Source organism: Polypterus senegalus, chromosome 18 (assembly GCF_016835505.1).
Source record: "Polypterus senegalus isolate Bchr_013 chromosome 18, ASM1683550v1, whole genome shotgun sequence".
NCBI lineage: Eukaryota > Metazoa > Chordata > Cladistia > Polypteriformes > Polypteridae > Polypterus > Polypterus senegalus.
The window spans coordinates 40,263,112-40,277,133 of NC_053171.1; the positions used below are offsets into that span (position 1 = coordinate 40,263,112).

At 40.0% G+C, this 14,022-nt stretch overlaps 1 protein-coding gene across 1 annotated transcript; it reads left to right on the forward strand.

Moving 5' to 3' along the window:
* Window positions 1–1,295: 1,295 nt before the first annotated feature.
* On the forward strand, window positions 1,296–5,944 carry LOC120518753 (sterile alpha motif domain-containing protein 15-like). Its single transcript, XM_039741702.1, has 4 exons — window positions 1,296–1,308; window positions 2,436–2,565; window positions 3,333–3,431; window positions 5,454–5,944. The coding sequence occupies exons 2-4, from the start codon at window positions 2,491–2,493 to the stop codon at window positions 5,625–5,627; spliced, it is 348 nt and encodes a 115-aa protein (XP_039597636.1). The 5' UTR covers window positions 1,296–1,308; window positions 2,436–2,490; the 3' UTR covers window positions 5,628–5,944.
* Window positions 5,945–14,022: the final 8,078 nt, after the last annotated feature.

Here is a 14,022-nt window from a genome sequence, read left to right on the forward strand (position 1 = left end):
GGTTTACCTTGTGGTGGGTGCGGCAAAGCGCTGTAATCAGCTCATGCCCCCAAACTCTCTCTCTATCTTGTTACTGGTGCTTAATTAAGTACCCATTTTTGCTTTTTAAACGTCAATCGCCGTATCGGCACAGTTGACAAAAAGAATTACATTGCTTGTACAGTATAAATTTACGGTAATGTCGTGTCTGGCGCTCGGCTGTTAACGATGCGTGATAAAACTTTGACGATTCCAAGTAAAAGAGGAATCAAAAGTAGAAAGTGATGGAATTTAGTAGTACTGTACCTACAAAACTGGAATTATGGGTAAAGGTTCTAACCGGAAGTAGGGACAGGTTTCCCTTAAAGCCTGCTGTTAAATATTCAGTTCATCATTGTCGTCTCTTGCCACAGGGTGGCTACTCAAATTTCTTTTGTCTGGAATTATGCTTTGCTTTTTAAAGGTTTGTACGACTGAAACCCCTTGTCTTTGTTCAATATGCGAGCGATATTGTGAACTGCGCCCACTGTGACAATAACTGCTAATGTCTTAATCGGATGCCAATCCCAGCTTTTAATGCAACTGTATCACCTCAAATAGGATTTTAAAGATCTGCAAGCGCTTGGTTAATTTCCTTATTTACAGCATAAGTAGAGTTTACAGTGTACATTTATCTAAATGTATGAATGTTGAAGATGTCGCAACATTTACAAAAGTCGTTTAAACTTCTTTCAAAGATAATTGACTAGTGGATTGACTGATGTTGGTATAAACTTTTTAAAAAAACGTGAATTTTAAGAATTAAAAGCGAAGTAGTAGTTCAGTCAAAGCGTATTAAACTCTTGACCATCGATTGCAAGTTGTCCCCAAAATTTCTTAAAAGTCGGTCCATTTGTCCTCTTGTGGTGTTCTCAAGATTTTACCGCAGGCACACACAGCTTCCAAAAATGTTCAAAACATCATCCGTCTATGGATTATTTTTGGTTGAATTTCCAAAGTCGATCTTTACGTTAAAACACTTCCTCCATGTGTGAAATAATGAAAAAGTAACACATTTAAAAATGGGCAAGTGTAATGAAAAGTGGTGTCTGCTAACTGCAGGCTCATTAAATGCTACCATATTCTGTAACATTAACGGGATTGTCTCCAACTTCGTAAATGCCTTTTCGTTTCAGTTGCAAGTTCTAAAAAGCAGAAGATGAGCGGAATTAGGTACCAGAGCAGGATAAACCATTGTATTAGTCCAAATGGATGTAATTGAATAAATGACGGGTAATGAGACCACCAGGAAACTTAACACGACGGCCGGCGCTTGATCGTCTCTCGCAGGTCGGGCAAATTCTACTCTCACACTCGGGTTCCGGGTGGTTGTTGTGGCTGCGTGTTTTTTACTCCACCTAACACAGTGTTTCCCAAACTCGGTCCTGGGGACCCCCTGTGGCTGCAGGTTTTTGTTCCAACCAGCTTCTGTTTCTAATTGAACTCCTGGGCTAATTAAGTGAACTGATATTTCCCAAGTTCTGTGTTTAGGGAGGATTATAGAAATTTGAAAACTAAAAAATATATATCTTAAAATGTACCAAGCAGTTATATAGGAATAATGTATTTTTTTTTCATTTTAACAAAATCCTTATTTTGATTTTCATTCTACTTTTCTAGGTGTTCTAATTGTTTAATTATTTACTAATTAGTGGGTCTGACTCTAAAGTAGTTGCAGCCTTTGAATATTCAGTGTGTTGTTTGCCAGCGTGTCTCATCTGCTCATCTGAAATTGTCATTATTAAGATACAACGAAGGGGGAAAACAGAGAAAGGGCAACATATACTGAAATCAACAAAAGAGAGTTAAGCATTTATAACAAAAGCAGAAATATTTATAAATGTCATATAAATGTGAAAATCACGCTGCTAAGCTTTTCTGAATGTCGAATAAAAAGAAAAAAAATACCAGCTAATTAAATGAGCTCAGTGCTATCAGGTGTTGTCACTGATTAAGAATCTGGTTGGAACAAAAACCTGCAGCCACAGGGGGTCCCCAGGACCGAGTTTGGGAAACACTGACCTAACATGTAAAACAAGGTTGTTGCAGCTAATGACGCGTACACGTTAGTCACCAGTGTGATTCATTAACGGAGGTGACACAATAGCGCTGCAGACACAAAATGCAAACCCTGACCTGGACACTATATAGCTCGCCTTCCGCGTGCTCTTTTAAATGTCACCCTTAATATGGCCCAGTCAGTACACGCAACCCCCACCCCCCCACTGACCCATATATACAGTAAACATATTTCGCAGCATTTTGCAGTTCTGAATTTAAGATGTGATAAAGTTAGATCAGACTTTTCGTTTCCTCGAAATTAAATGTAAAGTTTTTACTTTTTACTGTATGCCGATGTGCTCGTGATATGTTATCTTACAATTCTTAGTTTCAAATATACCGGTTTATGACTTCAGATGCAGCTCAATCCACAAGCCAGGTATCCTTGGCAACGAGACGCGGCTTGACATCATGGCGGACTTCCTGCACTGGAACTGCGAGGCGGTCTCGGAATGGATCGAGTCCCTCGGTTTCCCTCAATACAAGGTAAAGATGAGAGTTATTGCAAAAAATATGGCTTAACTCATTTTATATTTGTTACTAGAAATTTGCTGTTTTTGGCACCCGGTAACTATAAACAGTAAACAGTACTAAACGTGCCGAGTGTTGCTGCAGTACACTGACGATTCTGATGGGACCGATGTTGCTTTTAAGTTTTTTCTTTTTTTTTCCCAGTCTGGGTTGAAACAAAATGAGACGAAGAGAATCATAGTACAGTTCAACCGTGATACATATTTGCAGGATATCACTAATGAATGGTGACCTATGAGTGACTCTGTGGCGCAGCACGTAGCTGAAGCTGCTGGTTTGAGTGCAGACAGAGGCGCTATATCTGAGCAAATCTGCTTGCAGTTGTGTGCAGAGGCTCCTTTCCTCCAGCAGTCGTAACTCTAGCTCCTAATATTATTGCACCCTGTTTTGTGCCAACTGCGATTAATAAAGTATGTATTTAAAAAAAAAAAAAGTTTGTATGTATTTAAAAAAAAAAAGCCAAGTTATAATTTTGACAGGATTTCCCCTTTTCCAATCAAACTATTCATTTTCACTCAAGCACATGTCGGTGTTGTTACAATGGCTAGCACTGATGGCCACTATCTGTATGGAATTTGCATGTTCTCCCTGCGTTTATATTTTCTCTACATTCTGACATTTTTTTTCATCCCAGTGTTGTTTCTTCTTTATTATTTCCATGAATTATTTTGTGCTTGTAATTTTAAAGGCTGTGTAGTTAATAACATGACAATTTTCCTCAGGAGTGTTTTACAGATAACTTCATTGATGGTAGAAAATTAATCTTTATTGACTGCTCCACACTTCCTCGAATTGGCATAACAGACTTTGAAGACATGAAGGTGAGAATTCTGAAGACTGCTTATAACATTATATATATATATATATATATATATATATATATATATATATATATATATATATATATAAACACACTCTCATATTTCTGTTTTTAGTAGTTGGGTTTATGAATGAATAAAATAAGCAAATAAGTAAATGAAAAATAGTATAAGTATGTGTAGGCAGCCATGATGTCCACCATTATTAAACATTACCACTCAGGTGTGTATACCATAAGCTTTGTACTGCTAATGTGCTTATTATACCTTCATCTACCATATATAGTATATTATATATATATATATATATATATATATATATATATATATATATATATATATATATATATAATTCCTACTTTATTATAATGTTACACTTTTTTGTTTTCCTTTTTATTATATATTCTTGCTTTTTAATTATATTCCAATGCTATATCAGTCTGAGAAAAATATTTCCTAGGTTCTGTGAGGAGAAGCTTTGCTCCAAATGACTTTCTGCTATGGGGAAGAGAAGCTCCTCACTAAACACTGATTGGTTTATTGTATCAAATCAGTATTATCTTAATGTTATTAAAAGCTACCACACCCTGGCAATGAGATCCCACAGCTGCTTGACCCCAGCCATGATGGACACCTGTAGCTGCTGCCCCACTCAACCCTGGGACCTTTGAATTGCAGTCCTCCATAACCGTCTGCCCCCTCCAGCAGTATTTGGAGAAGACAACAGCACTGACGTAACTTCAGCCAATTGCCCTTTCAAATTTAACCTGAGGTCTCCTGGCAGAAGCTCGTCTTGGATTTCTATACTGAAAGATTCTTTAAAATAAGCAGAGTCGTGGCTTTGAAGCAGCACTTTACATGGAACGAGTTTTGCACAGTGAATTTCCTGGTGTTGAACCCGGTCCATTCGTGGAGCTAACATTCCAGGCTGGCCAGGGTGCATACTGGAAAAGGCCATAACTGAGCCTGATAGTTTATGTGACTGTTTGGTGTGGTTTTATAACCACAAGCAATTAGTTTAAATCGGAACTTTGTTCAATTAATATGTTAACTTGTCAATCCATTAATTGGGTTCAATAAGTGACACTTCCTGTAGTTTCTGAAGTAATCATTCAGTTAGTTTGATTGGTTCATGAATCGTGTTTATTAATGCATTGGCTGTCCGATGCTTTGTGGTGGCAGTCCAGAAATCAACACAATTTAGTTAAGTGTTTTACACTCAATATGGTGGTGCAGTGATTGCCTCACAGCTCCTGAATTGGCTCAGTCCACTCTGCCGTTTGCACATTTTCCCTATTTCAGGATGGATTTCTCTCGTTTTCCTCACTTATCCCAAAACTTTGTGTCGGGTGAACTGGGGCGTATAAGCTGGCTTTGTGGCTGTGTGCAGGAGTGGGCCCTGCGATGGGCTGATGGCTGATGGTTCCTGCCGACTCTGGCTCTCGTGCTCCTTGAATGGATTAGTTGTGTTTTATTACACACAGACAATTGGCTGAATGGGACTTATTACTGAAACAGCTGACGACTGTGTTTTATTAGTAAGATTCTTAGCAGGGTTAGTGCATAATGTTTTTATTGTTTAGTGTGAAAATTAAAAGCAGAAATACAGTAAACTAGTTAAAGAAAATGTTAAATTTAAGGTGGGGCACATAATATATGAACTTAAATCTTTGAAAACCTGAAGCGACAGGCTCCCCAGTACTTTATCTGAGAGCCCCTGCGCTTCCCTGGTGATACAATACGTATATTGTATAATGCCTAAAAAAGGCATTAAAAAGATTTCAGCCCATACAGGCAATAAATGTTGAGCAAAAGGAGCAAACCTCAAGCACAAATGCTAAAACATAAAAAGTGACCAATGAGTCGGTGTTTATTTTGCCTTGTATATGTTGCCCTTCATGATGAGCGTTGTTTTAAATCAATGAATGTTAACAATATGGCAGGTTGTTTAATTTGTGGATGTCTCTCCCTGATGCTCTAAAATCCCAACTCTGACTAAAAAAAATTCTTAACACTTACTTTTAGGCAGTTTCACGGCACATCAGGGAGCTTCTAGAAATTGAAGAACCCCAGTGGGACCGAAGCATCGCACTGCCACGTCGGGACATGAAAGGACTGTTTCTGGAAAGGAAGAGTCAGACGGGACGGAAAGCAGACAAACTCACCTACGATTTGTTTATTAAGGAGATGGAGACATAGTCGGAGCTGGACTTCTATTTCTCCTCAGATTCCAACAAACCTTTCGTGTTATTCTTTTAAACTGTCTTGTATGTTAATTAAATTAATTCTTTGGTTTTGTAAGACATTTTAAACTATCCAGAATATGATGAGAAATCCTTTTGAAAGCATAATCCTGTTTTCACTGTTCCATTCAAAATCAACAAGAAACAAGTTGTAGTGTTTAGCTAATGAAAGCCGTAAATGTTTACGGAGTCCGTCAGCACAGCACAGCCGCAGAATGTCATTTTTTTCCATCGATGTTCCTATGTAAGCTGCCTTGCCGTTTCACATTCTTTTTACATCATTGAATTTCCTTCATTAATAATAATAATTCTTTACATTGATATAATGCTTTTCTCGCAATGCAATGTAGGTTAACAAATTGAATTTAAAAGACTTAAAGCTAGGAGTCAAAGGAGAGGGTTCAGTCTGTGAAAAATGTAAAAAGAAGTGAAAAAAACGTCAAATGAGTGCAATTAATTATTTAACCCTAGAGAAGTAAGGAAACAAAAAACAGTACTAAAGTAAAAGCCATAGTCTCCCTTACTTACACAATGCAACCTCAATTCTTCCTTGCTAGCAAGTCTGTACCCCAACTAGAGGACAACCTTCTAAACTTCATCATGGGTTCACTTCTAAGGCCTTCCCCAAAATGATAGCCAAAGCTTTTAGTTAAAGGGGTCAGGGCTGACAATTAGTGATGCAGGAACGTTCATTTGGCCAAGGATGCTGTCCTGACCCTTAAGGATTTGTGCAAGACACGAGAGGGGTCCCAAAGGAATGTTGGGTTGCTAACTGGGTCACCCCTTTTAATCTGAGGTACGTTTCAGACAAGCAAAGCGGCACTTGAGGGTGCAACACAAAAAAACAAAAAACAGAGCACAAAGTAAGCAGCCTTCTCGGGCTTCAGCGAGTCGATATCTGGGAGCTCAGGTCCAAATGAGATGCCTCCTCCTGGGGACGTCCGGGTGCCGACCAGAAGTGGGTGGAGTCAGTGGTCGTCTTCTCAGTGCTGTGGATGAGAAAAGAGGTGATGCACTTAGCAACAGTGCCCCCTCTCAGCCGCTCTCAATGAGTTTGGAAGGTGGTCCTCCGACGTTAAAAAGGGGCCTGTTACTTTGATTTACAGAGCATGGGTCAGGAACCCTGTGATAATCAGAATTTTCCAGTTTATTTTAATCTTGTCATTTTGTCACATGTTGGCATAATGTGGGATGATGCTGACATGTGCCATTTTCGCCATTTGGCTGCCAATATTCCATAGGTTGTCAGGGAGCATGTTCATGCCCACATGTACATTTTGTTATATGAACTTTGTTTCAAAGGAATAACATTTTGTTTAGCTTAATATAACAGCAGTTTCCTTCTGAGGTGTTGGACTTTTGGCTTAAGGGATTTATTTTTTAAATATGATCATCTTTTCCTGTTACTGTGGTTGCTCACTTCTTAGACCCTTGTGTATTGCCCCCCTCCCTCGTTTTTCCCTTACATCCCTTATGATTAACTCATAAAAGATCACTGATTCAATCCAGAAAATACAGACCACCTTGGCCCACTTTTACAGTGGGATGCAAAAGTTTGGGCAACCTTGTTAATAGTCATTATTCTCCTGTATAAATCGTTGGTTGTTACGATAAAAAAATCAGTCAGTTAAATATATCATATAGGAGACACACACAGTGATATTTGAGAAGTGAAATGAAGTTTATTGGATTTACAGAAAGTGTGCAATAATTGTTCAAACAAAATCAGGCAGGTGCATAAATTTGGGCACCACAAAAAAGAAATGAAATCAATATTTAGTAGATCCGTCTTTTGCAGAAATTACAGCCTCTAAACGCTTCCTGTAGGTTCCAATGAGAGTCTGGATTGTGGTTGAAGGTATTTTGGACCATTCCTCTTTACAAAACATCTCTAGTTCATTCAGGTTTGATGGCTTCCGAGCATGGACAGCTCTCTTTAACTCACACCACAGATTTTCAATTATATTCAGGTCTGGGGACTGAGATGGCCATTCCAGAATGTTGTACTTGTTCCTCTGCATGAATGCCTTAGTGGATTTTGAGCAGTGTTTCGGGTCGTTGTCTTGTTGAAAGATCCAGCCCCAGCGCAGCTTCAGCTTTGTCACTGATTCCTGGACATTGGTCTCCAGAATCTGCTGGAATCTGCTGGAATCCATGCATCCCTCAACTTTGACAAGATTCCCAGTCCCTGCACTGGCCACACAGCCCCATAGCATGATGGAACCACCACCACATTTTACTGTAGGTTGCAGGTGATTTTCTTGGAATGCTGTGTTCTTTTTCCTCCATGCATAACGCCCCTTGTTATGCCCAAATAACTAAATTTTAGTTTCATCAGTCCACAGCACCTTATTCCAAAATGAAGCTGGCTTGTCCAAATGTGCTTGAGCAGACCTCAAGCGGCTCTGTTTGTGCTGTGGGCGGAGAAAAGGCTTCCTCTGCATCACTCTCGCATACAGCATCTCCTTGTGTAAAGTGCGCTGAATGGTTGAACGATGCACGGTGACTCCATCTGCGGCAAGATGATGTTGTAGGTCTTTGGTGCTGGTCTGTGGGTTGACTCTGACTGTTCTCACCGTTCGTCGCTTCTGTCTATCCGAAATCTTTCTTGGTCTGCCACTTTGAGCCTTAACTTGAACTGAGCCTGTGGTCTTCCATTTCCTCAATATGTTCCTAACTGTGGAAACAGACAGCTTAAATCTCTGGGACAGCTTTCTGTATCCTTCCCCTAAACCATGATGATGAACAATCTTTGTCTTCAGGTCATTTGAGAGTTGTTTTGTGACCCCCATGTTGCTACTCTTCAGAGAAAATTAAAGGAGGAGGGAAACTTACAATTGACCCCCTTAAATACTCTTTCTCATTATAGGATTCATCTGTGTATGTAGGTCAGGGGTCACTTCTCAAATATCACTGTGTGTGTCTCCTATATGATATATTTAACTGACATTTTTTATCGTAACAACCAACGATTTATACAGGAAAATAATGACTATTAACAAGGTTGCCCAAACTTTTGCATCCCACTGTATCTAACTGGTTACACCAGCTTAGAGGTGAAATTATCAGTAGTCAACGTTTAGCTAAATCATATACAAAAGGTCTGGGGCAGAGGTCTGCAAGTCTGGTCTTGTAGAGCTACTGTGGCACCTAAACAAATCTGATGTGAAGTGAGCCAGCAGATGACCAACTAAGTTGGGGCCTCAAACCCCAACCTTCATTCATTCAGTTTCTCAACTTGAAGCCAATTTTCGTTGCTAATTATACCCGTTATATAATTCCACGGCACTCATTCTGCCATGGCAGATTTTTCCAAAACTGTTTTCTTTTTTAAGAGCACTGTCAAAATGTTTTATGGACCTGAGCAGATGAACATTACTGAGGCCTTCACCTTTATTTTCAGTTATTGTGTGATGTTTATGTGTTGGTTCATTTTGTGTCTTAATATTGTTTGGTTGCTAATTAAGGAAAAAAAAATAATTAAGGGGTCTGAGTCTTAAGTTGTGCATCAATTACAATTACGGGAAAGAGTTAATTAGCAGCAAAAGCTGGTCACTAATTAAGAAAAGGGTTAGAATGAAAACCTGCAGCCACTGTAGCTCTCCAGGGGCCTCATGCATAACGGTGTGCGTAGAAATCATACTATAACATGGCGTACGGACAAAAGTGGAAATGTGATTACGCACAAAAAAATCCAGATGCATAAATCTGTGCAAACGCCAGCTTCCACGTTCTTCTGCTCCATAAATCCCGGTCAGCGTGATAAGTAACGCACGTGCACATGCCTACTGTCCTGCCCCAAATCCTCCCAGAATTACATTTCTTTAAATATTCAAATCAATATAAATAGCCCTTAAACTCAGCATTCGGTGAAAAGGCAATGGCAAAAGCAAGAGGCAAAATAGAAGAATTTCAGCGAATACTAAGGGGAGGCAAGGAAATACATACTATTTGTTGGTTTAAATAGTGGTATAAACAACAAAAGGAAGTTGATCGAGTGACATAGAGTGTCGGAGAAACTCGAAAGTTCAAGTTCACAAAGTCGCACAGTGCCCGAAATAAAAAAAGTTGTCAGATATCAAAGACGCCGTGAAAAGGCGAGTCGTAGCCCACCATCTGAGTGTCATATGAAAGTTTATTAGGGTACAGAGAAAAAAAAATAGGCACACAGTGGGGAAAAAAGCACGAAATGTCAACTTTAATTTCGAAATTTCCACTTTAATCACGTAGTTTATTTTGTCATTAAAGTAGAACATCATAAACTTCATCTTTAAATCATTTAATTTACTAGTTTCTCAATCCCATCGTAACTAAAGTAGCACGTTAAATACTTTGTTTTGTATTTGATCTTCTATGTGCTCTGTGTGTGAATCACTACTTGCTTCTGAGCTTTCTCTTTTTCCAACAGAACATTACATTCATGATATTACAGCTCTCTGAATAATTAAAATACTGAGATGTATACTTGATATCATTTTCATGATGATGGAAGTTAAAGCATGTTATTAAACATTGGAACACGGTGCCGCAGTGATTGTTCATGTCTCACACAAGATGCTTGCAGCACCGTGCGTGACCTGTCTCTTTCAAATGTACTAACCCCCAATTCCTGTCCTTACTTTTCTTTCTCCAAATATCCAATTGCCACACAATCAGCTCTGTAATAGACGTTAAGCCATCTGTAAGCTTAGAACACCAATTCTTCAATACTTTTAAGGAACATTGAAATACACTCACCTAAAGGATTATTAGGAACACCTGTTCAATTTCTCATTAATACAATTATCTAATCAACCAATCACATGGCAGTTGCTTCAATGCATTTAGGGGTGTGGTCCTGGTCAAGAAAATCTCCTGAATTCCAAACTGAATGTTAGAATGGGAAAGAAAGGGGATTTAAGCAATTTTGAGCGTGGCATGGTTGTTGGTGCCATACGGGCCGGTCTGAGTATTTCACAATCTACTCAGTTACTGGGATTTTCACGCACAACCATTTCTAGGGTTTACAAAGAATGGTGTGAAAAGGGAAAAACATCCAGTATGCGGCAGTCCTGTGGGCGAAAATGCCTTGTTGATGCTAGAGGTCAGAGGAGAATGGGCCGACTGATTCAAGCTGATAGAAGAGCAACTTTGACTGAAATAACCACTCGTTACAACCGAGGTATGCAGCAAAGCATTTGTGAAGCCACAACACGCACAACCTTGAGGCGGATGGGCTACAACAGCAGAAGACCCCACCGGGTACCACTCATCTCCACTACAAATAGGAAAAAGAGGCTACAATTTGCACGAGCTCACCAAAATTGGACAGTTGAAGACTGGAAAAATGTTGCCTGGTCTGATGAGTCTCGATTTCTGTTGAGACATTCAAACAGTAGAGTCAGAATTTGGCGTAAACAGAATGAGAACATGGATCCATCATGCCTTGTTACCACTGTGCAGGCTGGTGGTGGTGGTGTAATGGTGTGGGGGATGTTTTCTTGGCACACTTTAGGCCCCTTAGTGCCAATTGGGCATCGTTTAAATGCCACGGGCTACCTGAGCATTGTTTCTGACCATGTCCATCCCTTCATGACCACCATGTACCCATCCTCTGATGGCTACTTCCAGCAGGATAATGCACCATGTCACAAAGCTCGAATCATTTCAAATTGGTTTCTTGAACATGACAATGAGTTCACTGTACTAAAATGGCCCCACAGTCACCAGATCTCAACTCAATAGAGCATCTTTGGGATGTGGTGGAACGGGAGCTTCGTGCCCTGGATGTGCATCCCACAAATCTCCATCAACTGCAAGATGCTATCCTATCAATATGGGCCAACATTTCTAAAGAATGCTTTCAGCACCTTGTTAAATCAATGCCACGTAGAATTAAGGCAGTTCTGAAGGCGAAAGGGGGTCAAACACCGTATTAGTATGGCGTTCCTAATAATCCTTTAGGTGAGTGAATCTTCGTAGTACATGTTTAATTATTCCACTCACCTAAAGGATTATTAGGAACGCCATACTAATACGGTGTTTGACCCCCTTTCGCCATGAAGCCGCGTCAGGGATGTGGATCTAAAAAAGAAAGGGTAACCACACAGGAACAGTAGCACTGCTTTGATGCTGGGTGCCACCAGTTTGCAAAACCGAGTGGAGAACCTCCGTACGCCAGGGTTGGAGCTACCATGGAAATGTGCGTGGCTTTATGCCAAGTTTAGGTTTTATACATCGCGATTTGAACGTGGAAACGTTCATACGCAACATTTTTGTGTGTACGCACTGTTTATACATGAGGCCCCAGGACTGGAATTGGAGACCCCTGGTCTAGGGCCTGTCCAGAGTTTGGGCCCTGCCTTGCAGCAAATGCAGCTGGGATGTTCTGGCATGAAGGAGAGAAAGGAGATGACCATTTCGGTGAGAGACAAACCTTGGCATCTAACTTCATGTGCTTTTGGCGTGATGGCATTGGAATCAGCTTCCTTGATTGTTCTTTATTCTCAATCCTACACTGTAGTGTGTACTGCTGCATGAAAGAGTTAAGAAGTGTAGACTACCTTTCAAAACAAAAAGTCGCCTGCCAGTCCATGATTATCTGAAATCAAAAGATGTAACTCTGGGAACTTACCTGACCCTGAGGCCACAGAGGTAAGTAACCTGTCATCCTCAGGACCTCATCGGACACTCTTAGAGTGTTATGAGAATTGCATTGTCTTCCTCCAGGACAGGCATGCCATGTCTCTCTCCTCTGTGTTCCCGGTGCATTCATTTCCATTGCACCTTCTATAGTGGTTAGCCTTACTGTTTCCTTTTAGGTATGTCGCTGCCTACACTGGCCCGTGGCATTGTAGATGTTAAACATACTTATGATTTGGTATGGTGAGAGGGACTTTGGGTGATAATGAGAAGATATGGTATACCAGAGAAGATCATTAAGATGGTAGTCAAACTGTATGAGAATACAGATACAGTGTGAGAATTGAAAAAGAGGGTCTGAGTGGTTTGGACTCAGGATAGGAGGTAGTCAAGGGTGTATTCTGTCAATATGGTTGTTCATCTTGACAATGAACAATGTACTGAGGGAGGCAGATGAAACAGATAATAATGGCATGCTAGGTATCGGATGAGCACCGGTGAAAAATCTTGAATACACAGATGGTACAGAGCTTCTGGCAGTGAGTTATAGCAGGATTAGTAGAGCTGTTTAGAGTATTTGGATCAGAATCAGAGAAGCTCAGATTACATACAAAACATAGCTAAAGCAAAATGGATGAAAGTTGATGAACAAGAAGAAATGAACAGAAAAGATCAAGAGCTGAAAAGAGTTGAAAGATTCACATATTTGGGAAGTGAGCTTGAGGCTTAAGGTGGCTGTGAGATGGACATGGTGAAGAGATTAGTTTTGGCAGGAGCAGTATATGTCAAGTTAGAAAGAGGACTTTGGAGACGCAGAGACATCAAACCATGGACAAAATTAGGAGTCTATGATGCACTAATGGTGGCAGTAGCCTTGTATGGAGCTGAAAGCTGGACATTTGGCCAAGCAATTAAGAGAAGACTGGATGTGTTTCACCAAAGATGCTTGAGATGGATTATGGGATTAAGATGGTCAAGAACGATTATTAACGAGGATTTGAGAGAAAACCTGCCTGTGCTCCAATTGGAAAACCAAAAGAAATTTAACCAATTTTACCATAAATATTATAAATTTCCTTGGATAAAGGTGTAAACCAAATAAGTAAACATAAATGTGAAAGACAGGTCAGATGGAGCCGAGTGAAATAGGCGTCTCGAGAATGAGAAGATGGGCAAGACAAGTATGGTGCATGGACAACTCGGGACTGCAAGAAGAGTGGAAAGATGGATTCCTCGTGGGAAGGAGCACAGCAGGAAGGTCACAAATAAGTTGGAAAGTTATGGTGATAGAGTAATCAAGAGACAGAAGAGCAAGAGGAAGACACCTGGAGGAAATGGAGCAGGACAGAGAGAAGTAGAGGAAACTTTATAACAGGAGAGGACACAGCATAAAAGACATCAGAAGTGTGGCTAACTAACTACACTGGCTTGCTGAATCATTTCAGTATCAGAAGATGTTTTTCTGTCTCTGTTAGGCCCAATTCCTGTTTTGCTTTAACACATTAATGATGTTTCAAGAGGTCTTCATTTTGGTTTTGTGTATAATCCCACCACAGATTCTTGTAGTTTGCCATCTCTTCCACTGAACAAGACTAAACAGTTGTGATAAATTGTTACCACACAAAATATTTACTTCCTTTACTTCTCTTCAAAAAGCATGCGAGTACTGAACACAATTTTTAGTAATTAGTATCTGCATTTAATATATGCATGTTCCTGATCTCCATTTT

Bases quoted from the DNA above. Each gene is read 5' to 3' on its own strand.
- LOC120518753 (XM_039741702.1), top strand. From the start codon at position 2,491: ATGGCGGACTTCCTGCACTGGAACTGCGAGGCGGTCTCGGAATGGATC. The intron at 2,566-3,332 runs GTAAAGATGAGA...AATTTTCCTCAG, and splicing joins TCGGTTTCCCTCAATACAAG to GAGTGTTTTACAGATAACTT. The intron at 3,432-5,453 runs GTGAGAATTCTG...ACTTACTTTTAG, and splicing joins CAGACTTTGAAGACATGAAG to GCAGTTTCACGGCACATCAG.